The sequence below is a fragment of the Amblyraja radiata genome, chromosome 35, assembly GCF_010909765.2.
Source record: "Amblyraja radiata isolate CabotCenter1 chromosome 35, sAmbRad1.1.pri, whole genome shotgun sequence".
Classification (NCBI taxonomy): domain Eukaryota; kingdom Metazoa; phylum Chordata; class Chondrichthyes; order Rajiformes; family Rajidae; genus Amblyraja; species Amblyraja radiata.
The window spans coordinates 5554379-5581718 of NC_045990.1; the positions used below are offsets into that span (position 1 = coordinate 5554379).

The 27340-nt window shown below is 45.7% G+C and overlaps 1 protein-coding gene across 1 annotated transcript in view; it reads right to left on the reverse strand.

Moving 5' to 3' along the window:
- The window catches only part of olfm2 (olfactomedin 2), a 132345-nt gene that overhangs the window by 9141 nt on the left and 95864 nt on the right, over positions 1–27340 (reverse strand). Inside the window, 3 exon segments of the mRNA XM_033050881.1 lie at positions 706–925; positions 12078–12185; positions 12187–12227. Of these exon segments, the coding sequence (XP_032906772.1) occupies positions 706–925; positions 12078–12185; positions 12187–12227 (369 nt within the window).

Here is a 27340-nt window from a genome sequence, read left to right on the forward strand (position 1 = left end):
TGAGAGGATATCTTATTGAAACATATACGATTGTTAAGGGCTTGGACACGCTAGAGGCAGGAAACATGGTTCCCGATGTTGGGGGAGTCCAGAACCAGGGGCCACACACAGTTTAAGAATAAGGGGTCGGCCATTTAGAACGGAGACGAGGAAACACCTTTTCTCACAGAGAGTTGTGAGTCTGTGGAATTCTCTGCCTCAGAGGCCGGTTCTCTGGATACTTTCAAGAGAGAGCTAGATAGGGCTCTTAAAGGTAGCGGAGTCAGGGGATATGGGAGGAAGGCAGGAACGGGGTACTGATTGGGGATGATCAGCCTTGATCACATTGAATGGTGGTGCTGGCTCGAAGGGCCGAATGGCCTACTCCTGCACCTATTGCCTATTGTCTATTGTCTATTGTCTACCACTCACCCGCATGTTTGGAGGGCAATGTAAACATCCCAACCTGTAAATTACAATAGACAATAGACAATAGGTGCGGGAGTAGGCCATTCGGCCCTTCGAGCCAGCACCACCATTCAATGTGACCAAGGCTGATCATCCCCAATCAGTACCCCGTTCCTGCCTTCTCCCCATATCCCCTGACTCCGCTACCTTTAAGAGGCCATTCTGCCTACTGTACTCCTGCACCTATTTTCTACGTTTCTATGTTTCTATGTAAGTGTACAAGGCAGTGGTGAGGATGGGAGGGCAGCCGTGAGTTACCCAGTTTCTGCATGCATGCGTGTAGTCTCCGCTCGAGGTGCATGACCCTCTGTAGGAGCTCCTCGTAGTCATAGGCGCCCATCTCCTCCTGTATCCCCAGCAGTACGACCGACAGATTCCGAACCTCTTCCTTCAATCGGAGAATCAGCCGTGCATCGGACCGGTACTGCTCCACCACTGGCATCAGCGGCAGCAATTCGTTCATCTTCGCCTTCAGGTCCTGACGGTAAAAAGGCAAATCGTCTCAAAGGCATAATTTGTTCCCGCCAAACGCAATAATCACAATCTCAATCATAACCTTCTTCCAAGTCAAGTCAAGCCAAGTTTATTCGTCACATACACACACCAGATGTGCAGTGAAATGAAAAGTGGCAATGCTCGCGGACTTTGTGCAAAAAGACAAACAAACAAACTACAAACACAATGGAACAGAATCACATATTCTTTTACATATTAAATATTGTGGGCGGTAGGAAAAAGGGAAAAAACCCAGCAATTTAAAAAAAGCAGTAGAGTGGTTCAGTAAAGTTGGTCCCTGGTGAGGTAGGAGTTTATAGTCCTAACGGTCTCTGGGAAGAAACTCCTTCTCAACCTCTCCGTTCTCACAGCATGGCAACGGAGGCGTTTGCCTGACCGTAGCAGCTGGAACAGTCCGTTGCAGGGGTGGAAGGGGTCTCCTGCCCCCCCCACATCAGTCTGAAGAAGGGTCTCAACCCAAAACGTCACCTATTCCTTCACTACATAGATGCTGCCTCACCCGCTGAGTTTCTCCAGCATTTTTGTCTGCCATCTTAATCATAATAATACTTTAGGCACAGACGAGCGGACAGTATCGCCACAAATAGAACACGCTTTTTTAAGAGCTTCTTCCCTGCAACAGTGAGACTCTTGGCCAAAACAAAACAAAATGAACTGATGCCCTGATATAGGGTTTGTGTAAGTTACAATGCTCTCACTTTCACCTTTGTATAGGGTTTTAGGCATTTTCTTTTTTTATTTCTGGAGTGGTATGTGTTTTTTTATGGATTATGTGTCTTCTGTGTGTCTTTTTAATTTTTTTAATTTTTAATTTTAATTTTTAACTTGACTTGACTTGACTCTCTGAATAGCCGCACAAGAGTTCCTATGTGTGTAAGCACAAATGGCAAATAAAGTTTTTGACCTTTTGACCTTTGGCCTATTAGCCAAGTATATTTTGCAACATACGAGAGATTTAATTTGCCTTACGGTCACACCAACAAAAGGCAACAAGACACACAATATACATTTTAACATAAACATCCACCACAGTGACTCCTCCACATTCCTCACTGTGATGGAAGGCGAAAAAAAGTTCAATCTCCACCCTTCTTTGTTCTCCCGTGGTCGGGGGCCTCGAGTCCTCCATTGGCGGGGCGATCTTGGCTCGTGGGCAGTTTCTCAGACCGAGACTGAGAACCTTTCAATGCTGAGCAGCAAAGGAAATAGAAGCATAGTTCCTCCCTACACATTATGCCTGAAGAAGGGTCTCGACCCGAAACATCACCCATTCCTTCTCTCCGGTGATGCTGCCTGTCCCGCTGAGTTACTCCAGACTCGCACTTTTCGCACCAGACTCGCACTTTTCGCATCTGGATCGCATTTTTAGCTCTATGCCTCACATAGTCTGCTTTGTTGCAATGATGTTGGCTGTGTGAGACATCGTCTATGGTGGAGAAGGTGTAAGAGGAGAGAAGGGGAGAGGACGGTGGCTGGTCGACGGAGATGGTCACAACAAAAGATATTGTCGAAAATAATAATTTATTGGTGCCCATGAATCACCCATTGGCTTTCACCGCCTGTAAAAGCTGTTTCTCAATTAGTTGTGCAACTTCGAGACTTTCCAAAGCATCTTGCAATCAATGACGTGTGCTTTATGATATGAGAATATAAGATGTATGAGTAGGACATTCGGCCCATTGAATCCAAGCCATTCTGAAGAAGGGTCTCAATAGACAATAGACAATAGGTGCAGGAGTAGGCCATTTGGCCCTTCGAGCCAGCACCGCCATTCAATGTGATCATGGCTGAAATCCCAAATCAGTACCCCGTTCCTGCCTTCTCCCCATATCCCCTGACTCCGCTATTTTTAAGAGCCCTATCTAGCTCTCTCTTGAAAGCATCCAGAGAACCTGCCTCCACCGCCCTCTGAGGCAGAGAATTCCACAGACTCACCACTCTGTGTGAGAAAAAGTGTTTCCTCGTCTCCGTTCTAAATGGCTTACTCGTTATTCTTAAATTCTCGGCCCGAAAACTTACACCCATTCCTTCCATTCACAGATGCTGCCTGAGTCACTCCAGCAATTTGTGTCTATCTTCGAATCCAAGACTCCTGAATCTTATCATCAAGTCAAGAGAGTTTATTGTCATGTGTCCCAGATAGGACAATGAAATTCTTGCTTTGCTTCAGCACAACAGAATATTGTAAGCATAAAAAATACAGAACACATCAGTGTGACCATATAGCATAAACCATGTATATACACACATATAAATAAACAGATAAAGTACAATAGGCTGTTATAATTCAGAGTCTGTTTGTTGGCAAGTTTAATAGCCTGATGGCTGTGAGGAAGATGTCCTATATTAAGTTTGTCTTGAAACCACAACTTTCTAAACAGAAGCAACCAAGCCTTAAATGAGATGGGAAAACACTGATTCACTGTGACAAACTTAACATTGGCATGTAAACCCATTCATGGTCCATAGTCATGTCTGTAACCTCCCAATGTACATCGACAAGAGGCCACTTCAAAGACTAAACCCTCCTCACTGTGAAACAGTGAAAACCATCTCCGGTTCATCCTAATGTCAGCTGCCTTATGATAACAGGTTTCCCCATTGTTCCTGCTTATACACCTTTCAGGAAACAAGATACAATTTGTATATGCTAATTTAATCCGACACTTTATCCATACCCAAATTGAAAAGCTTTGCTTGGTTGGAACCTAATTTATGAATCAGCATAAGCAACATCAATCTTCCTGACATTAAGTTTTTCATGTGATATTCAAGATATCTTGCCTTAAAATACAAAAATATTCCCAAGACCCCTGAATGACACTCAATATTAAACATGCTTCTTGTGCTTGGACGTTGATTCTAATTATTGCAAGCTGAATTAATTTATCGGAACAGACGTGAAGGAGAACATACTATCAGCCTGCTGACCTGAACCAATGCATTAATATGTACCTGGTTTTACACGGCACAGACTCTAAAAAGCAACGGATGATTTAGGAACACCAATAAATTATTCTTTCCGACAATATATTTTGTTGTGAGCATCTCGTCGACCAGCCACTGTCTTCTCCTCTTCTCCCCCCTAAAGGCCCTGTCCCATTTACTCACGAATTTTCCCGAGTTTTCCCCTTGATTCGAACTCGGAGAATTACGGTAATAGCCAGCTGTAGGTACGCGGGGCTATTTTTTTTACGCGTGGACATTTTTCAACTTGTTGAAAAAACGTCCCGACTTACCTGATGCCCCGAGTTCCTACGGCTAGCATTACCAGCCGCTACGAAACATCTACGGGCTCATACGGACTCGCTACCGACATTCCCCGAGTTCGAATCAAGGGGAAAACTCGGGAGAGTTCGTGAGTAACTCGGGAATGTGGGACAGGGCCTTTACACAGACAATGTCTCACTCTGCCAGCATCACTGAAAGAAAACAGACTATATACGGGCATAATGCGTAGGAAGGAACTGCAGATGCTGGTTTACATCGAAGATAGACTCAGAATGCTGGATTAACTCAGCGGGACAGGCAGCATCTCTGGAGAACATGTGTAGGAAGGAACTGCAGAAGCTGGTTTACACCGAAAGTAGACACTAAATGCTGGAGTAACTCAGGCAGCATCTCTGGGGAGAATTAATGGGTGACGTTTCATGTCGAGACCCTTCTTCAGACTGAGAGCCATTTCTCTAGTTTCTGTCTCACCTGCCACACCCAACGCTCTGTATGGAAAAAATACCCCTCAGATCCCTATTAAATCTTTTTCCCTTCACCTTAAACCTCTTAAATGGTGGCCGACTAGGAAAAGGGGAGATGCAGCGAGACCTGGGTGTCATGGTACACCAGTCATTGAAAGTGGGCATGCAGGTGCAGCAGGCAGTGAAGAAAGCGAATGGTATGTTAGCTTTCATAGCAAAAGGATTTGAGTATAGGAGCAGGGAGGTTCTACTGCAGTTGTACAGGGTCTTGGTGAGACCACACCTGGAGTATTGCGTACAGTTTTGGTCTCCAAATCTGAGGAAGGACATTATTGCCATAGAGGGAGTGCAGAGAAGGTTCACCAGACTGATTCCTGGGATGTCAGGACTGTCTTATGAAGAAAGACTGGATAGACTTGGTTTATACTCTAGAATTTAGGAGATTGAGAGGGGATCTTATAGAAACTTACAAAATTCTTAAGGGGTTGGACAGGCTAGATGCAGGAAGATTGCTCCCGATGTTGGGGAAGTCCAGGACAAGGGGTCACAGCTTAAGGATAAGGGGGAAATCCTTTAAAACCGAGATGAGAAGAACTTTTTTCACACAGAGAGTGGTGAATCTCTGGAACTCCCTGCCACAGAGGGTAGTCGAGGCCAGTTCATTGGCTATATTTAAGAGGGAGTTAGATGTGGCCCTTGTGGCTAAGGGGATCAGAGGGTATGGAGAGAAGGCAGGTACGGGATACTGAGTTGGATGATCAGCCATGATCATATTGAATGGCGGTGCAGGCTCGAAGGGCCGAATGGCCTACTCCTGCACCTAACTTCTATGTTTCTATGTTTCTTGTCCTCGATTACCCTACTCTGGGCAAGAAACTCTGTGCATCTACCCGATCTATTGCAGAGCGGAATTTAAAAGGCTTTTAGATAGCTCCATGGATATGCGGGGAATAGAGGGAATGGAAGGGCAAAAGAAAAAATGTAGATACTGCATATAGATCTCAGGGATGTATCGCAACATTGCAGTCATTGGAAGAGAAGCCTTTTCTCATCTCTAAAATCTCCTGTTTAAGAAGGAACTGCAGATGCTGGGTAATTGAAGGTAGACAAAAATGCTGGAGGAACTCAGCAGGTGAGGCAGCTTCTATGGAGCGAAGGAAATAGGCAACGTTTCGGGTCTGAAGAAGGGTTTCGACCCAAAATGTTGCCTATTTCCTTCGCTCCATAGATGCTGCCTCACCTGCTGAGTTTCTCCAGCATTTTTGTCTACCTGCTAAAACCTCCTGTTAATTTGTATTGGATTTGGGATTGGAATACCTACCAATATTTGGTATTAGTTTGCCATTGTCATGTGTACCGAGATACAGTGGAAAAACTTTGTTTCTGCGTGTTATCCAGACCAACGCGAACCATACATGAACTCGTACATCAAGTATTGCAAAAGAAAAAATGAACACGAGTGCAGAATATAGAGTTACAGCTACTGAGAAAACCCCCTGGTCCCCCAGAGAGGATTTCTAGAAGCCTTATGGGCACTTCAGATCAAGGATAAGAACTTTATTATCGAGGAAAAGCTAGAGAGAGATATCTGTGCAGGTTGACAAGTGCAGAAAGACAGACGGAAAAAACCATGCACACATGTTTAGCCGGTAGAGTTGCTGCCTCACAGTGCCAGTTACCCAGGTTCAATCCTGACTACGGGTGCTGTCTGTACGGAGTTTATACATTTTCCCCATGACCTGCGTGGGTTTTCACCGGGAGCTCCGGTTTCCTTGTACACTCCAAAGACGTATAGGTTTGTAGGCTAATTGGCTTGGTATAATTGCAAATCATCCCTGGTGCGTGTAGGATAGTGTTAGTGTGTGGGCACCGCTGGTCAGCATGGGCTCAGTGGGCCGATGGGCCTGTTTCCGCGCTGTTTTTCCAAAATAAACTAAACAGAAACATTTCAACATGAAGTCATAGCGTTATAAGACACAGAAACAGGGCTTTAGGACCAGTTTGCCCAAGATTCTCCATCTACATTAATCCCACTTGCCCATGTTTGGCCTATGTCTGTCTAAAAGCCCTGTCCCACGGTACGAGTTCATTCCAAGAGCTCTCCCGAGTTTAAAATTAATCAAACTCGTGGTAAGCACGGAGAATGAACGTAGCGGGTACGTCGGAGCTCGGGGACGTCTCTTAGCGCTAACGGCAGGTACTCGGGAAGACTCGCTAACGGCAGGTAAGCACGGGAAGACTCGTGAAGATTTTTCAACATGTTGAAAAATGTCCACGAGAGCCTCGAGTACCGACGAGTGGCCATTACCGTAAATCCCCGAGTAAACTTGGGAGAACTCTTGGAATGAACTCGTACCGTGGGACAGGGCATTTAGCCTTTCCTATCCATGTACCTGTCCAAATGTATTTTACATGTAGGTATTGTACTTGCTTCAACTACTTCCTCTGGCAGCTTGTCCCATACACCCTCTGTGTGAAAAAGTTGCTCCTCAGGTTCCTGATAAATCTTTCCCCTCTCACCTTAAACTTATGTCCTCTGCTGCTTGATTCCCCTACTCTGGGTAAAAGACTCGTCCTGTCATGATTTTGTACACCTCTATAAGATCACCCCTCTTCTTCCTGCGCTCCAAGGAATAAAGATCTGGCCTGCTCAACCTCTCCTGATGAAGCCGAATTTTAGTTAAAAATATAAGAAGATATTAAATTGGCTTCTGGGCTAGCTTACAGCTTATATTTAGTCTCAAATTAGGCTTGCCTCAGGTTGCGGTGTGTGAGATAATAAATCCTATAACATTGTCTCCCAAGTGACAAGCAGAGAGGAGAAGCTAGAGAGATCTCTTTGAAGTAAGATGCCGTAAACCAAATGGCCAATGTTATGGGGGAGGAGGCGAGAAAGGAAGAGAGAAACAGCTAGTCATATCTGTGAAGTAAGATGCCATAAACCAAATGGCCAATGTTTATGAGGGACCAAATGACAGAGAGGAAGCAGCGAAAGAGCTAGGGTGATCTCTGTGAAGATAAAATGGCATTATCCAAATGGCCAATGTTTATGAAGGACGAGAGAGGAACCAGGGAAGTAGAAAGTTAAAATGTCGTAAACCAAATGGCCAATGTTATCTTGTACTATGTAAACAAAAGGCCTTTGATGTGATGCATTCTGTGGAAACCTTTTCCTGTACCTCTGACCATGACTAATGTCTGTGAAATGTGCTAAAGGGACAAAAAAACCCTATTTAAGGCAATGTAATTCTGTTGTTCAGGGTAGTGGACGGAGGACGGTCAAGTGTCTGTATTGGTCACTTGACTGGAATTCTCCCTCCCTTCCATCGGCCGATAATAAGTAAAGTTTTGAACTGGTCTACCAAACAGTTTGTGTGGTGTCTGTTTATTAAGAAGCGAACCTGGTTTAGTAGTTAAGAAAGTAGCTTTTTCACTCCCTGTAGCTCAGGCCCTGGAGTCCCAGTAACATCCCCGTAACCCATCTCCCTCCGCACCCTCTCCAACTTAAGATGCTTGTGTTTTCAGTAACCCGCACAGCTTTTGCAGAATAGGCCACGGCGGGAAAGGAATAAAGGGAATTTGATTTCAACGGACAAATCCTGAAATCTAATCAAATTTAAAAAAATCTTTGCACTAAACATAAAAATGCTTAGCGTCATTATGTGTTCTTTACGAGCGGTAAAGAATTAATTGGCCATATATTTCTATATATGCTAATGGATGTTGACATTGATGTTTAAAATGGAGTTAATCATTCGGATAGATGAAATCCATCTATCAAATTAATTTTTTCCATGCTAGCAATGGGGGCAAGGTCAGTATTTATTCCCCACTCACCCCACTACAATACACGTTCTGTATCTGATGTGTAGGAAGGAACTGCAGATGCTGGTTTAAACCGAAGATAGACACTAAATGCTGGAGTAACTCAGCGGAACAGGCAGCATCTCTGGAGAGAAGGAATGGGTGACGTTTCGGGTCGAGACCCTTCTGCAGGCCTGACTGTTGATGTTTGTCATGTTGTTACTTGTGGGCAGAGCACCAAGGCAAATTTTTTGTATGTGAATACTTGGCCAATAAACTTACTTACTTACTTATCCATCCAATCTGTTGGCTTCTTGAATCTTACAAACAGCAGACAGATTCTGTCCTTAACCTTGTATTCCAACAACTCTATCTCTAATTCACAAGGCGTAGGAAGGAACTGTAGGTGCTGGTTTACAGCGAAGATAGGCACAAAATGTTGGAGTAACTCAGCGGGTCAGACAGCATCTCTGGAGAGCAGGAATGGGTGACGTTTTGGGTGGGAACCCCTCTGAATTTGGAATGTGGGTTCTGACCCGAAACATCACCTATTTCTTAGGGGGAAATCTTTTAGATCCGAGATGAGAAAAACATTTTTCACACAGAGAGTGGTGAATCTCTGGAATTCTCTGCCACAGAAAGTAGTTGAGGCCAGTTCATTGGCTATATTTAAGAGGGATTTAGATGTGGCCCTTGTAGCTAAAGGTATCAGGGGGTATGGAGAGAAGGTAGGTACAGGATACTGAGTTGGATGATCAGCCATGATCATATTGAATGGCGGTGCAGGCTCGAAGGGCCGAATGGCCTACTCCTGCACCTATTTTCTATGTTTCTATGTTTCTTTTCCCCAGAGATTCTGCCTGAACCACTGAATTACTCCAGCACTTTGGACCCTTTTGCGTAAACCTGCATCTGCAGTTCCTTGTCTCTACATTAAGAATAGAATGCAATTCACCGATTCAAGGAAGGAGGTAAATTGGTAATCCCACGGAGACTTTTAACGGCCTAACACCCATCTGCCTATGGAGGTGATTTTAGACAAGGGGTGTTAGGAGCTGAAGAATAGGTGATGTTTCGGGTCGAGTCTGAAGAAGGGTTTTGACCTGAAATGTCACCTATCCAGAGATGCTGTCAGGTCTGCTGAGTTAAGGACCTGTCCCACATGGGCGTCATTTGCGCGTCACTTACGCGTCACGACGTACGACCTGCACATGATGCGTGCATGGTGCGCATTACGTGCGTATGGTGCGTGGTGACGTAGGCAGTGGCGCACGGTCGCCCGCGGCGCCCCAGGATTTTGGGATGTACAATGCGCGCTACCTGCATGACACGCAAATGACACCCAAGTGGGACAAGCCCTTCACTCCAGCTTCTTGTGTCTATGTGCTGTATCTGAAATACTTATCTAATATGTATTTAAGTGCTAATGTATCGTGATACTTGTACTGAAGTGTATACAAAAGCAAATTTAATTGAACCTCGGTACATGGAGCAGATAAGGTGCCATACCATACCAGATTGGCTTTTCTTTAAAGTTTATGCATCAGTGGGTTGCAGAGGTGGCAGGTTATACAACCCTGCTCCAATTCACACTCAAGCCTAAGGCATTGCAGACAGTTAACAGCAACTCATACATAGCTGGGGCAATTATAGTTCCCTGTCAGTGGAAGGGCAGCAGACTTTAATAAACCAGATGGGATTTTAACAGCAGTCGAATAATTTCATAATCACCTTTACTGATTTAATTGATTGCTTGAACTTAATTTCAAAGTTACTTAATTAATTGAATTTAAATTCCGTGGGGAGATTTATATGTACGCTTCTGGATCAAGGCCTTTGGAGGTGAAACTGCTAACCCAACAACAATGCTACCATACTCTCGAGCAACAGAGGGGACGGGTAGGGTGCACGCATAGAGACTTTTACACCAGAGTAGGGGAATCGAGAACCAGAGGGCATACGTTTACGGTGAGGGGGAGAGGGGGATTGAGGGGGGAGAGTCTAGGACTAGCCTCAGACTTAAAGGACGTTCTTTAAGGAAGAAGATGAGGAGGAATTTCTTTCGTCAGAGGATGGTGATTCTTTCAAATGGAATTCTATTCCACAGAAGGCTGTGGAGGCAGAGACAGTGGATATATTTAAGGCAGAGATAGATAGATTCTTGATTAGTGCGGGTGTCAGGGGTTATGGGGAGAAGGCAGGAGAATGGGGTTAGGAGGAAGAGATTGAATGGCAGAGTGGACTTGATGGGCCGAATGGCCTAATTCTACTCCTATCACATGGTCTTATGATCTTATATAATAGGAACCTGTGGGGCAATTGTTTATACACAATGGGTGGTGGGTGCGTGGAACGAGCTGCCAGAGGAGGTAGTTGAGGCAGGGACTATCACAACAGTTATGACACATTTGGACAAGTACATGCTTGGGACATGTTCACGGGTTATTGATTGGGGATGATCAGCCATGATCACAATAAATGGCGGTGCTGGCTCGAAGGGCCGAATGGCCTCCTCCTGCACCTATTTTCAATGTTTCTATGACAGGATTAGAGGGATATGGGCTGTCGCAGGCAAGTGGGACTAGTGTGGATGGGCATGTTGGTTGGCATGGGCAAGTTGGGCTGAAGGGCCTGTTTCCATGCTGTATAATTATGACTCTGACTACTTTGGGACGACAGATGGCACAATGGGCTAAGTGTTCGGCTGGCAACCGGAAGGTAGCCGGTTCGAATCCCGCTTGGAGTGCATACTGTCGTTGTGTCCTTGGGCAAGACACTTCACCCACCTTTGCCTGTGTGTGAATGTGTGTGAATGTGTGTGAGTGATTGGTGGTGGTCGGAGGGCCCGTAGGCGCAGATTGGCAGCCACGCTTCCGTCAGTCTGCCCCAGGGCAGCTGTGGCTACAGAAGTAGCTTACCACCACCGAGTGTGACTGAGGAGTGAATGAATAATGCGCTGTAAAGCGCCTTGAGTATTAGAAAGGCGCTATATAAAATCCCATCCATTATTATTATTATTACTTTGGATAAACTCATGGAGGCAAATGTATGGAAGCAAATCCTTGGTACGTCGAGTATGTGCTGACGATTTAGGGCAGCATGGTGGTGCAGTGGTAGAGTTGCTGCCTCACAGCGGCAGAGTCCAGGGTTCGATCCTGACCATGGGTGCTGTCAGACAGGGCTTGTATTCACTGGAATTTAGAAGGATGAGAGGGATTCTTATAGAAACATATTAAATTCTGAAGGGATTGGATAGGTTAGATGCAGGCAAAATAATCCCCATGTTGGGGGAGTCCAGAACCAGGGGTCACAGTTTAAGAATAAGCGATAGACCATTTAGGACTGAGATGAGGAAAAAGGTTTTCACCCAGAGAGTTGTGAATCTGTGGAATTCTCTGCCGCCGAAGGCAGTGGAGGCCAATTCACTGGATGTATTCAAGAGAGATTTAGATTTAGCTCTTAGGGTTAACGGAATCAAGGGACATGGGGAGAAAGCAGGAACGGGGTACTGATTCTGGATGATCAGCCATGATCATATTGAATGGCGGTGCTGGCTCGAAGGGCCAAATGGCCTAGTCCCGCACCTATTTTCTATGTTTCTACTTGCCCACATACCTGGAAGTTTTTGTTCATCAGGTTCGACTGCTTCTCCGCGACTTTTAAGCGGGCGTTGAGAACTTTCATCAGCGACTCTGTGTTCCGCATGTACTGAGAGATCCGGGTAGGGGGTTCGTAGGTCCAACACTGCGATGGACTGCGAGATGTGTTGAAACCTGAAAGATGTGAACCAGAGTTAAGTGTGTTTTGCTAGTGTGGAGCCTGTAGTCACACAAGACACGATAGAAAGATCTTATACGATAGAACTCGCGGGACATTTCTGCCAACAGTCATTGATTGATTGATTGATTGATTGATTGATTATACCTTTAATAATCCTTTACAGGAAATTACAGTGCCACGACAGCTTCAAGACAGACATAACACCACACATTTCCTCAAATGGCTTCCATACTTAACAAGTTAAAATACAAGTTAAAATACAAGTTAAAATACAATTAATTAAAAAAAAAGTCATAACACTCAAAGTACATGAAAACTTAGAAATAGAAACATAGAAACATAGACATAGAAAATAGGTGCAGGAGTAGGCCATTCGGCCCTTCAAGCCAGCAGCGCCATTCAATATGATCATGGCTGATCATCTAAAATCAGTACCATGTTCCTGCTTTTTCCCCATATCCCTTGATTCCTTTAGCCCTAACTCTCTCTTGAAAACTTGAAATTAAAATTAAATTAAAAGTGAAAAGAAGAAAAAGACTGTCCAATCCCTTGGGGCAGAGGAGGTTAGTTTATTTGGGAACCTGTTTGGCACAGATATTGCGGACCAAAGGGATTGGTCATAAGTTCATGTTCATACGTCATACGTCGACTGTGTGTACATAAATATATTTATTGCTCATATTCTATGTTCGCTCTTCTAGGGAGATGCTAACTGCATTTTGTTGTCTCTGTACTGTACACTGCACAATGACAATAAAATTTGAATCTGAATCTGAATCTAGGAGCAGAATTAGGCCGTTCAGCCCATCGAATCTATGCCATTCGATCATGGCTGATATATGAATGAATATCACCCATTCCTTCTCTCCAGAGATGCTGCCTGTCCCGTTGAGTTACTCCAGCATTTTGTGTCGACTGATGTTGCCTCTGTGCATAACGCCATGAATCTTTGCTGTGATAGCCGAAAACTAAACCGATAATAAACCTACACCTTCACCTGACCCGGATGACATTGCTGAGTTAAAACCACTGTGCGTTTGAGGCTGTGGTGAAGCATTGACGTACAAAGGCACGCACAGCATGGAGTGTGAACTATTAAATTTTCACATTGCCTTTAATGATCTCTAATGCTCTTTATATATGAGACGAGTGTGATTCAGAGGCAACACTGGTAAGTCACTTTGATGTTGCTCTCGCAGCTTACAGCCCCTTGTGTGTTATTGTTGTTCCCGACAGTGCTTTATGCTTGAGCTACGGAAGTGTGGTGAATGCAAATGGATGCTTGATCATTGGACCTGACCCAGCCTCCACCTTCTTTCAGAATTTGAGAATTTCATTTTTCTATCGGGGACATAGGACAATAAAACACTCTTGACTCCTAACTCTTTTAGTGTCTCGACCCGAAACGTCACCCATTCCTTCTCTCCAGAGATGCTGCCTGTCCTGTTGAGTTACTCCAGCGTTTTGTGTTTATCTACAGGATTTAATGATAGGATCAATGCATCTGCAATTCCTTCCCACACAAGAATGTTATTGTTCTGGGACATTTGAAAATATAAGACTCTTGACTGTTGAAATGCTGTACATACCTGGAAAAACCTTACTGATTGTAGAGTCTAATCGAGACACACAGCCTCCAGTGTGCTTAAGAAAGCTAATGGCATGTTGGCCTTCATAACAAGATTTGTGTATAGGAGTAAAGAGGTTCTTCTGCAGTTGTACAGGGCCCTGAAGAGACCATACCGGGAGTATTGTGTGCAGTTTTGGTCTCCTAATTTGATGAAGGACATCCTTGCTATTGAGGCAGTGCAGCGTAGGTTCACCAGGTTAATCCCCGGGATGGCGACACTGTCATATGAGGACAGATTGGAAAGACTGGGCTTGCATTCACTGGAATTTAGAAGGATGAGAGGGTATATTATAGAAACGTATAAAATTATAAAAGGACTGGACAAGCTAGATGCAGGAAAAATGTTCCCAATGTTGGGCGAGTCCAGAACCAGGGGCCACAGTTTAAGAATAAAGGGGAGGCCATTTAAAACTGAGATGAGAAAAAACGTTTTCACCCAGAGAGTTGTGAATTTGTGGAATTCCCTGCTACAGTGGGAAGTGGAGGCCAATTTGCAGGATGAATTTAAAAGAGAGTTAGATAGAGCTCTAGGGGCTAGCAGAATCGAGGGATATGGGGAGAAGGCAGGCGCGGGATACTGATTGTGGATGATCAGCCGTGATCACAATGAATGGCGGGCGGTGCTGGCTCGAAGGGCCAAATGGCCTCCTCCTGCACCTATTTTCTATGTTTCTATGTTTTCCAGTAGCCGGGAGCAGGCTAATTTGCGTGCAGTTCAGTCTGATCACATGAAAGGTTCTTCTGCCTGAAACCCAAAGGGGATGTGTCTGACAGTAATTGGAGAGCTTCTTAATAACGTCTCTCACTGGACTGTATCAGCAGCAGAACATAACACAGCAGATGATGCTTCAACACCTCGCATCTCTTGCAGAGTGCCAGATTGATGGATGGAGAGGATGGTAGGTGCTGCTATTAAATTAGGGTCAAGGTACACTCAAATGACTGAATTAAATGATCCCCTAGCTGGAAGTATTTGATCGTTGGTGTTTAATAAACAATTTCATATCCCTAGTGCGTAAGAAGGAACTGCAGTTGCTGGAAAATCGAAGGTAGACAAAAATGCTGGAGAATCTTAAGGGGTTGGACAGGCTAGATGCAGGAAGATTGTTCCCGATGTTGGGGAAGTCCAGAACAAGGGGTCACAGTTTAAGGATAAGGGGGAAGTCTTTTAGGACTGAGATGAGAAAAACATTTTTTACACAGAGAGTGGTGAATCTCTGGAACTCTCTGCCACAGAAGGTAGTTGAGGCCAGTTCATTGGCTATATTTAAGAGGGAGTTAGATGTGGCCCTTGTGGCTAAAGGGATCAGGGGGTATGGAGAGAAGGCAGGTACAGGATACTGAGCTGGATGATCAGCCATGATCATATTGAATGGCGGTGCAGGCTCGAAGGGCCGAATGGCCTACTCCTGCACCTATTGTCTATGTTTAATCTCAGCGGGTGAGGCAGCATCGATGGAGCGAAGGAAATAGGCAAACGTTTCGGGTCGAAACGCTTCTTCAGACCCTTATTCTTCTAATATCCTATCCCTAGTGTGTATGAGGGAACTGCAGATACTGGTTTAAACCAAAGATAGACACAAAATGCTGGAGTAACTCAGTGGGGCAGGCAGCATCTCTGGAGATAAAGAATGGGTGATGTTTCGGGTCGAGACCCTTCTTCAGATTAATTAGATAGGTACGTGGATAGGACAGGTTTAGAGGGATATGGCCCAAATGCAGGCAGGTGGGACTAGTGTAGATGGGGCATGTTGGTCGGTGGGGGCAAGTTAGGCCGAAGGGCCTGTTTCGACACTGTATGACTCTATGACTCTATGAGTAATCATACTACTCCTGGCAGATGTATTTTCAATTGTAGGGAGGGTATTAATATTTCAATCACAGCTTAATCATTTAGGAGAAAGAATATTTGTCAGAGGGAATGTTCAAGCCATATTTCCCCATTGTTTTCGACCCATTTTGTTGCCTCTGCTCAGGGATTGTGTTCAGAACACGTTCTTGTTATATATAAAGCACATATCATTACAACAGTGGTGGACTACTTTTAAAACTATGTTCATCTCTCAGCATCTGGACAGTAGTGTCAGCATTTATTACCCATCCCTGTGGGAACCGAGTGACATTTAAGAGTCAACTATATTGTTGGGTCTCAACTTAGAACAGTCCGGCGCAAGAACAGGCCCTTCGGCCCACAATGTCTGGGCCGAACATGATGCCAAGACCATCTCTTATCTATCTGTGCATAGCCCATATCCCTCCATTCCCTGCATATCCACATGCCCAGCCTAAAGCCTCTTAAACGCCACTATCGTATCTGTCTTAACCTCTAACCTCTACCCCTGGCAGTGTGTCACAGGCACTCACCACCATCTGTATAAAAAAATGTCCTGCACATCTCCTTTAAACTTAGCCCTTCTCACCTTTAAGCTAAGCCCTGTAGTGCTTGATATTTTTCACCTTTGGGAAAAAAAGGCTCTGACTGTCCAACCTATCTATGTCCCTCATTGTGGGCAGACTGGAATGACATTTAGACCAGAGCAGATCATAGCACTTTCCCTCCCTGGGGAATGTTGGTGAATCTGATGAATTTGTGGCAAACTTTGATAAGGTCACATTTGGCGTATTGTGCGCTGATCCAAACCTGCGCGTCTTTTGAGTGTGGGAGGAAACCGGAGCACCCGCAGAAAACCCACGCGGTCACGGGGAGGAACGTACAAACTCCGTACAGACAGCACCTGTGGTCGGGATTAAAGGAGTTTAAAGGAGATATGCAGGGCATGTTTTTTGTTATACACAGAGGGGGGTGATTGCTTGCTATTGATACGATCTCGGCATAGATAGAAACATAGAAACATAGAAAATAGGTGCAGGAGTAGGCCATTCGGTCCTTCGAGCCTGCACCGCCATTCAATATGATCATGGCTGATCATCCAACTCAGTATCCCGTACCTGCCTTCTCTCCATACCCCCTGATCCCTTTAGCCACAAGGGCCACATCTAACTCCCTCTTAAATATAGCCAATGAACTGGCCTCAACTACCTTCTGTGGCAGAGAGTTCCACAGATTCACCACTCTCTGTGTGAAAAATGTTTTCCTCATCTCGGTCCAAAAGGATTTCCCCTTTATCCTTAAACTGTGACCCCTTGTTCTGGACTTCCCCAACATCGGGAACAATCTTCCTGCATCTAGCCTGTCCAACCCCTTAAAATGAAACATTTGGATAGGCACATGGACATGCAGGGAATGGAGGGATATGGATCACATGCTGGCAGACAAGAGTTGGTCTTGGTATTTTGCTTTTCCTCCGGTTTCCTCCTACATCCCAAAGAATGTTGGCTAATTGGCCTCTGCAAATTGGCCCTCGTGTGTAGGGAGTGGACAAGACTAACACAGAAGGAGAGTGAATGGGTGATCGATGGTCGGCGTGGGCTTGGAGGGAGCTGGAACCTGTTTACATGCTGTATCTCTAATTTGAACTAAACTTCTCACACCAGGTAAGTGACTGATTGTGCCTCCGCTGAGATTTTTTTAAGGAATGAGAAAGAAGGGTTTGTTTATAATGTGGCAATATTTTTTATTTTTGCTGAAAAATTAACCTTGCTGTTCATTTGATTGGATTCAACATAATTCTTGTGAGAAATCAGGCCATCTTGTTCCTTGCCTGTTCTCTTTTCACTGCATTATGAAAGCAGTGAATAATTGATTAAGTCTTTAATTATTCAGACTCTCATCCCACCAAACAACATTAATACCACTTGGAATTAATTCAGCTTATATACAGGCACTTCACTGAATCCCAATTGCTGATGGCCTTAAACTGTTTATTGCATTCATATCCAATGACTCAAATTAATTTATTTTTATGAATTTCTTTTCCGTAGGTAAACTAGCCGAGAACTTCCAAAGTCCAGCATACCAAACTTGCAGATTATCTGGACATTACCTTTATTAATACCCCAGTACATTTAAATTAACTTTGATTTCCAGATGTTGCAATAGACAATAGACAATAGACAATAGGTGCAGGAGTAGGCTATTCGGCCCTTCGAGCCAGCACCGCCATTCATTGTGATCATGGCTGATCATCCCCAATCAGTACCCCGTTCCTGCCTTCTCACCATATCCCCTGACTCCGCTATTTTTAAGAACCTAAGAGTTTTAAGAGTTACATAGTAGAGTAATAAAATTACCACCTGAAAAAAGGGTACCGACCCAAAACGCCACCTATCTTTTTTCTCCACAGATGCTGCCTGACCCGCTGAGTTACTCCAGCATTTTGTGATCTATCTTCGGTGTAAACCAGCATCTGCATTTCATCCCTACAAATCACCTATCCATGTTCTCCACAGATGCTTACTGACCCGCTGAGTTACTCCAGCATTTTATGATCTGTCCTGACAAACAAATACTCTTGACTTACACCAGAGGCTTATCCATATGCAACCCACATTTACTCAAAGAGTACCCAAGAGATAAAGTCTCACCTCGATGTCAGTTCAGTGGCCGCTCTAATTGCGCCTCACACCAGGTAATGACTGATTGTGCCTCCTGCCTTCTCCCCATAACCTCTGACACCCGTACTAATCACAAATCCATCTATCTCTGCCTTAAAAATATCCATTGACTTGGCCTCAGTGGCAAAGAATTCCACAGGTTCACCAGTGTTCCTATTTATTGATCGAAAAGGTGTTTTGGACATTGGCCATTTCTATTTGCCCTGAAACTGAGAGTCTATCTCAGTTGTATTAGAGGGCAGTTAAGACTGGGCCGAGTGCTGGAGCAGGGAGGGATGACAGATAGACATCTCTAAGGGCCATCAGTGTACAAGGGGGGCGTGTGGACGTTGCAATCCAGTGGTTTCCTGGTCACACATGACTGATGCTAACTTTTTTTAATTTCACAAACTGAATTCCAATTTCCCGACTGCCATGGAAATGAGAAATGGAGGGCTGCAGTTATGAGAGGAGATTAGATAGGCTGGATTTATCTCCACTGGAAGCTGGGAGCTGGGAGGCTGAGAGATGACCTTGGAGAAGTTTGTGAAGTTATGAGGAGAATAGAAAAAGATAGTAAGCATCTTTCATCCCAGGGTAGTTTAGTTTAGTTTAGTTGAAGCTTAGATTTAAGATACAGCATGGAAACAGGCCGTTCGGCCCATCGGGTCCATGCTGTGCATCGATCACGTTCTACATTATCTCACTTCCTCATCCACTCCAGGAGCCATTTACAGAAACCAATTAAGCTGCAAACCTGCACGTCTTTGGGATGTGGGAGGAAACCGGAGCACCCAGAGGAAACCCACGTGGTCACACAGATCATCCACACAGCCAGCACCAGTAGCCAGGTCGAACCTGGGTCTCTGGTGATGTAAGGCAGCAATTCTACCGATGAGCCACCTCATTGAAACCTACTGTACAACTTCCCCCCCCTTCTGTCGTGGGGTAGACTGTCTCCCCTTCCTCCCTCCCCCCACCCCCTCCCCAATCTTTGCACATCCCCTATCCTGGGCTGGTCACTTTAATTCCATGCTTCATGTATCTAGATGGTTGGCGGACCAATTTCCCTCCTGGGATAAATAAAGTTCCATCGTATCATATTGTCTCCTGTCTTGGAAGTGCACCATTGTTCCTTCACTATCACGAGGTCTCAGTCCTGTAACTCCCTACCTAACTGTTCTCTCCCATTGAAGAAATAAACCCCAGCTTTTATAATTTAATACGTTTCTATAAGATATCCTCTCATCCTTCTAAATTCCAGTGAATACAAGCCCAGACGTTCCAATATGTCCTCATATGAATTAAAAAAACCCCATCTGGCTAACAATTAGAGATAAATCTGAGCAAGCTCTTGGGTTGGAAAGATTTCACTGATAGCCTTCACATTGAACAGAACACAACAATTATATTCATTCTACATCTACACCGCCATTCATTGTGATCACGGCTGATCCTCCGGAAGCTGACCAACTCCAAATGGGGAGCCACAGCACACACATTAAGATCTACTGCTCTGGCCCTGTGCTACTCCTCTGCGGAGTATGCGTGTCCTGTTTGGGAGAGATCATCCCATGCCAAGAAACTAGACCCAGCGTTGAATAACACCTGCCGCTCAATCACTGGCTGCTTGAAGCCCACCAACATAAACAACCTGCACCTCCTCGCTGGCATTGCCCCTGCTGATGTGAGATGGGAAGTCGCCAGCCGAGTAGAGATGACCAAGGCCACCAGTGATGAACGCCACCTCCTCTACGGACGTGTACCCCCGGCCCAACGGCTGAAGTCCAGGAGAAGCTTTCTCAGCCATGTCCAGCCCCTAATAGCATCACGGGAAGAAACCAGACTCCAACTATGGACAAAAAGGCTTGAGGACGACCCCCCTCCTGCTGACATGGGTATCCCTCCTTCTGAAGCCCTCCCTCCGGGCTCAGAAGCACCATGGGTCCAGTGGAAGACGCTCAACCGCCTGAGAACAGGAACAGGGCGATCAAAAGCTGCCATGGCCAGATGGGGCTATGAAACTGGCCAAACCACCTGTGAATGTGGAGAAGAGGACCATACAATGCAGCAATGCCTTGTCTGCCCCCTACTACCCAACCAGTGCAGCCCAAAGGATCTTGCAGTGTTCAATAAAAACGCAAAGGACTGTGTAAAGGAATGGGAAACTGTCATATAGTCAACCAGCTTCAAAGACACGAAAAGAAGAAGAAGACGGCTGATCATCCACAATCAGTAACCCCATCTCCCCATATCCCTCAATTCCGCTAGTCCCTAGAGCTCTATCAAACTCTCTTTTAAATTCATCCTGTGAATAGGCCTCCACTCCCTTCTGTGGCAGAGAATTCCACAAATTCACAACTCTCTGGGTGAAAATATATATTTTTTCTCATCTCAGTTTTAAATGGCCTCTCCTTTATTCTTAGACTGTGGCCCCTGGTTCTGGTCTCCCCCAACATCGGGAACATTTTTCCTGCATCTAGCTTGTCCAGTCCTTTTATAATTTAATACATTTCTATAAGATCCCCTCTCAGCCTTCTAAATTCCAGTGAATACAAGCCCAGTCTTTCCAATATGAATCAAAAACCCTAACAATTCGAGACAAATGTGTACGAGCTCTTGGTTTGGAAAGATTTCACTGATAGCCTTCACATTGAACAGAACACAATAATAATATTCATTCTACATTCAAATGGAATTGAAATAGCACTAGTCGGAGAGATGGTCGTACAGCTGCATTCATTATTTATGCTAGGTAAGCTGTTCTAAACTGTATAATAACTTTCAAATGGGACTTGTTACAACAGACTTGAATTATTCATAATTGCGCATTTCTTAAGGGGAAAGACCTTTAATGATAATGTAATGTTACGAAGGAAAATGTGATCGAGGATAATCAGTAAAAATTGTAAGAGGCTAAAATTGTGCAGAGAGAGTAATCACAAACACCACATTTATATCGCACCAGTTGCTGGAGTAACTCAGCAGGTCAGGCAGCATCTCTGGAGGACATGTGTTGGAAGGAACTGCAGATACTGGTTTAAACCAAAGGTAGACACAAAATGCTGGAGTACGGCATCTCTGGAGAGAAGGATTGGGTGACGATTCGGGTCGAGACCCTTCTTCAGACTGAAAGTCAGGGGGGAGGGAGAAAGAGAGATAAGGAAGTGTCAAAGCCCTGTCCCACGGTACGAGTTCATTCCAAGAGCTCCCCCGAGTTTGCCCTGATTCGAACTCGGAGATTTACGGTAATGGCCACTCGCCGGTACTCTGGGCTCTCGTGGTAATATAGAGCAAATGAATGAAAGACACAGATGCTCCACTGCAAAATCTCCTCAAGGTATACCTACTTTAAAGAGGTTCTCCTCCTCTCTCCAACGAGAGTTCTGCACCATCCTCTCTGGAGGACATGTTCTCCAGAGACGCTGCCTGACCTGCGGAGTTACTGATTGAATGATATGTTGATCATTCAATCATTGATCAATCATTCCTGGGATCATTCTCGCAAATGGGAAGAGGAACCTGAGGGGTAACTTTTTCACACAAAGAGTGGTGGGTGTATGGAACGAACTGCCAGCAGAGGTAGTTGAGGCAGGGAATATCCCAACGTTTAAGATAGGTACATAGATAGGACAGGTTTGGAGGGATATGGGACAAACGCAGGCAGGTGGGACTAGTGTTGCTGGGGCATGTTGGCCGGTGTGGGCAAGTTGGGCTGAAGGGCCTGTTTCCACACTGTATGACTCCATGACTCTATAAACCTTTTCTGTTCCTTTTCCAACACCAGCACATCCTTCCTCAGATATGGGGCCCAAACCTGCACACAACCCTCCAAACATATAGGAAGGAACTGCAGATGCTGGTTTAAACTGAAGACGGACACAAAATGCTGGAGTAATTCAGCAGGACAGGCAGTATCAAAGGTCTGAAGAAGGGTCTCGGCCCGAGGTGCCACCCATCCCTTTTCTCCAGAGATGCTGCCTGTCCCGCTGAGTTACTCCAGCATTTTGTGTCATGCTCCAAACATGGTCTGTACAGCGCCTAATAAAGCCTTAGCATTACATCCCTGTTTTCATATTCTAGTCCTCTCGAAATAAATGCTAGCGCTATGTTTTGATTTTTCGACACTGTGACATTTGGCACTGCGGATAGCTTTCAGCCCTTGGAGACACCTCCCCTCGATATCCAGTTACCACGACAAAAAGCTTTCTGGCTTAGATTGTGTGAAAGGCCTGAGCCTGGGGCATTAGATAAAGTTGTTCTTAGCACACTGAGTGGATCAAAATGACACACACTATTAGGATCAGCATGTTGCAATATGAGTGGAAGCATGAATTTGATTTTAACTAGGCAAAGACAAAAATATATTATAGAAGGACCATGAAGCTATTTCCACCAGGAAAACATGAGGTAGCCAGAGTGAGCCCCACCCCTAATTGGAGGAGCAGCACCTCATATCTCGCTTGGGCAGTTTACACCCCAGCGGTGTGAACATTGACTTCTCCAATTTCAGGTAGTCCCTGCTTTCTCCCACATTCCCCTCCCCTTCCCAGCTCTCCCACAGCCCACTGTCTCCGCCTCTTCCTTTCTCCTTCCCACCCCCACATCAGTCTGAAGAAGGGTCTCGACATGAAACGTCACCTATTCCTTCGCTCCATATATGCTGCCTCACCCGCTGAGTTTCTCCAGCATTTTTGTCTGCCTTCCACCTGGAAAAGGATGGTCAAATGTATCCAGAGGTGTTTGCACTAAATAGATTAATGGAGTCATTGAGTTACAGAGCATGGAAACAGGCCCGCCAAACCATTCCCTCTCTCCAGAGATGCTGCCTGTCCTGCTGAGTTACTCCAGCATTTTGTGTCTATCTTCGGTATAAACCAGCATCTGCAGTTCCTTCCTACACGGTACATGGATAGGACAGGTTTAGAGTGAACGGCAGCCAGCTAGCCAGCAGCCGTCCGTTTTAAATCCGTTTTTTTAATAGTTTTTAGTGAGTCCTGTTTTTTGTTTGTAGGGGATATGGACTTTTTAATGTGGGGGGGTAGTGTAAACTTAATTTCTAGGTCCCTACCTGGTCAGTGTGGCAGCCTTTTCTCCGGGCTGCCCGTTGACCCGTCCTCGTGGCCTACCTGCGGGCTTGGAGCGCCGTTTCCTGGCGGGAACCGCCCAGCACCTCGGCCTCGGCGGCGGCACAGCATTGGAGCGCTGGAGCGGAGCAGAGTGGAGCGGGCGATGCCTTGCCTGGGTCGCCGCGCTGGAGCGACGCGCTGGAGCTCTGGCGAGCTGGACCGCCGAGAGCAACAACTCCGGGCTGCGGGGCTGCGGGTCGGAGAGGCGGCGTGCGGAGAGGCGGCAGTGTGGAGAGGTGGCGCCAACTTTATCAACGGGAGCCTGGGAGCTCCAAACCGGCGCGGCCTTGTCGGCTTCGGCAGCCGCGGGCTCCAGCCAGGAAGCGGCCGTTCCAGGTGGCCCAGCCGCCGAAAGGGCTCTCCCGACGCCGGGGCAAGACCACCCGGTGAGAACGGCCAGGAACATCGGGCCTCCGTACAGGCAATTGCGGTGGCCCCAATAGGCCTGACTTTGGGGTGAACATGGGGTGGGGACTGGACATTGTGCCTTCCTCCACAGTGCTACCCACTGTGGGGGGATGATTTTTTTGTCTAATTGTAGTCCTGTAGGTCTGTGTCCAAGATGGCTGCCGTGAAGAGAGAGTGGACGCTGGCGCGCTTTGGTTGCCGCTGCTCCCTCTTCACACTGTGTTTTTGATTTTCTGTTTTTGGATTGAATCCTGTTTTTAATTTGTGTCTCTGTGATGTCTTTATTACTAGTTATATTCTGATTATATGTTATTCCGATATACTATGTAAGGTGTCCTTGAGATGTTTGAAAGGCGCCCATTAAATAAAATTTATTATTATTATTATTAGAGTGACATACATTCATTCATTCATTCATTCATTCATTCATTCATTCATTCATGTGGGCCAAATGCAGGCAGGTGTGGATACAGACTAGTGTGGATGGGTCATGTTGGCTGGTGTGGGCATGTTGGGCCGAAGGGCCTGTTTCCGCTCTGTATCATTTTTTATTGGTTTAGTTTGGAGATACAGTGTGGAAACATCTCCGACCAGCGATCCCCGCACATTAACACTATCCTACACCCACTAGGGACAAATTTTTATATTTGCCAAGCCTACTAACCTACAAACCTGTACGTCTTTGGAGTGTGGGAGGAAACCGAGGATCTCGGAGAAAACCCACGCAGGACACGGGGGAGAACGTACAAACTCCGTACAGACAGCACCCGTAGTCAGGATCGAACCCAGGTCTCTGGCACTGCATTCGGTGTAAGGCAGCAACTCTACCGCTGCGCCACCGTGACCGACCTATGACCACCGCAAGAAATGCAACACCTGTCCCTTCACCTCCCCCCTCGACTCCATTCAAGGACCCAAGCAGTCGTTACAGGTGCGACAAAGGTTCACCTGTATCTCCTCCAACCTCATCTACTGCATCCGCTGCTCTAGATGTCAGCTGATTTACATCAGCGAGACCAAGCGTAGGTTGGGCGATCGTTTCGCCGAACACCTCCGCTCAGTCCGCAATAACCTACCTGAACTCCCGGTGGCTCAGCACTTCAACTCCCCCTCCCATTCCCAATCCGACCTCTCTGTCCTGGGTCTCCTCCATTGCCAGAGTGAGCAACAGCGGAAATTGGAGGAACAGCACCTCATATTCCGTCTGGGGACCTTGCGTCCGTATGGCATTAACATTGAATTCTCCCAATTTTGCTAGCCCGTGCTGTCTCCTCCCCTTCCTTAACCCTCTAGCTGTCTCCTCCCCCCCTCCCATCCGCCCGCCCTCGGGCTCCTCCTCCTCCTCCCCTTTTCCTTCTTTCTCCCCCCCCCACCCCCCATCAGTCTGAAGAAGGGTTTCGGCCCGAAACGTCGCCTATTTCCTTCGCTCCACAGATGCTGCTGCACCCGCTGAGTTTCCCCAGCAATTTTGTGTACCTATGACTCTATAACAGTGGTTTAAGAAGGCAGCTCACAAACATCCTGAGTCCATTATGTATGAGCAATAAAAACCGGATGAATCTCCACATCCCAAACAAAAAGAGTTGACGATGTTGCAGTAATGAGTGTGATCCAGGAAGATACGGGGGGGGGGGGGGGGGGGGGGGGGGGGGGGGGGGGGGGGGGAAGAGAATCAAAGGGTCAGTGGAGAGAGGCCAAGACTGAGAGCGTGGGTGGGCAGGAGAGCACTGTTTACGCAATGCAATTACGCTGCAGAAGATAAAAATAATTGCTCTCCCTCAGTGAATTGAAACAAAACACTCACGCCTCTGTACAATGGGAGATCTCTGTTTCAAACCACATCCAGTTATCTGCTAATGTGCCCCAAAATAGATGGGATTGCTACAGAACTCTCCCTTCATGTTTTATTGTCTGGGCGTGTGGAGACGGGTTGCAATTTCCCATCCCAGTCCTTCTCCCAGTCACGGTGGAAACATAGATAATATGCGCAGGAGTAGGCCATTCGGCCCTTCGACCCGCCATGCACCCCCATGCAATATGATCATTGCTGATCACCCAGAATCAGTACCCCGTTCCTGCTTTCTCCCCATATCCCTTGATTCCGTTAGCCCTAAGAGCAATATCTAACTCACTCTTGAAAACATCCAGTGAATTGGCCTCCACTGCCTTCTGTGGCAGAGAATTCCACAGATTCACAACTCTCTGGGTGAAAACGTTTTTCCCATTCATTTTCTCCAGAGATGCTGCGTGTTCCGCTGAGTTACTCCAGCATTTTGTCTATCTTCCACTTAAACCAGCATCTGCAGTTCTTTACTGTACATATGTATGTGTGTGTGTGTGTGTGTGTGTGTGTGTGTGTGTGTGTGTGTGTGTGTGTGTGTGTGTGTGTGTGTGTGTGTGTGTGTGTGCGTGTGTGTGCGTGTATATATATATATATATATATATATATATGGAAGTGTGTGTGAATACAATCTGTATATATGTGTATTTGTGAGTATGTGTATATATACATACACTGAACTTTTTTCTCTCTCTTGTTTATCATATTGTTTACAGTGTACTATGTGCGCTGCAGGTAAAATTTAATTGTTCTATCTGGGACAGATGACAATAAAACACTCCTGACCCTCACTTGTCCCTTGACACTCGACCTTTCTTTTTTTTACATCAGCTTAGGAGGCAAGGTGAATAGTGGCACAACTTTACAGTGCACTAGGTTTACATATTCTGTTGTGCTGCAGCAAGCAAGAATGTCACCGTTCTATCTGGGACACATGACAATAACAACACTCTTGACTTTTGACTCTTGACAAATAAAAGTAACAAATAATTTTGTGAAGGCACAAGGCCCACAGTTCATGCGTTAGTGTTGAAGGCAATGTCAAGAGCCAATCGCAACTATATTCTGCGCAGGTTTGCGGGATCAAGAATAAGATATAGCCTTATATATCACTTTGGCGGTTGGCAATTCCTATTAACCTACAAGATTTATTATTTTTTAATGCACTGACTCAACGAACAGTGGAAGCAAATGCAATGGCATTACTCAAAAGAGATTTGTTTGCATGTCTGAGGTTTACGAATGCTATGGTGCAAATGCAGTAGGGATAATTGGATAGCGTTCAACATAGAACATAGAACATAGTTCCATCCTGATTACGGGTGCTGTCTGTACGGAGTTTGTACGTTCTCCCGGTGGCCGCGTGGGTTTTCTCCGGGTGCTCCGGTTTCCTCCCACACTCCAAAGACGTGCAAGTGTGTAGGTTAATTGGCATGAGTAAAACTGTCTCTAGTGTGTGTAGGATAGGGCCAGTATGCGGGGATCGCTGGTCGGCGCGGGCACGGTGGGCTGAGAGACCCGTTTCCATGCTGTATCGCTGAACTAAATGAAGTGAACGTAGAGGAATTAGGAGCTCAAATTACAATCAAAGAAATAG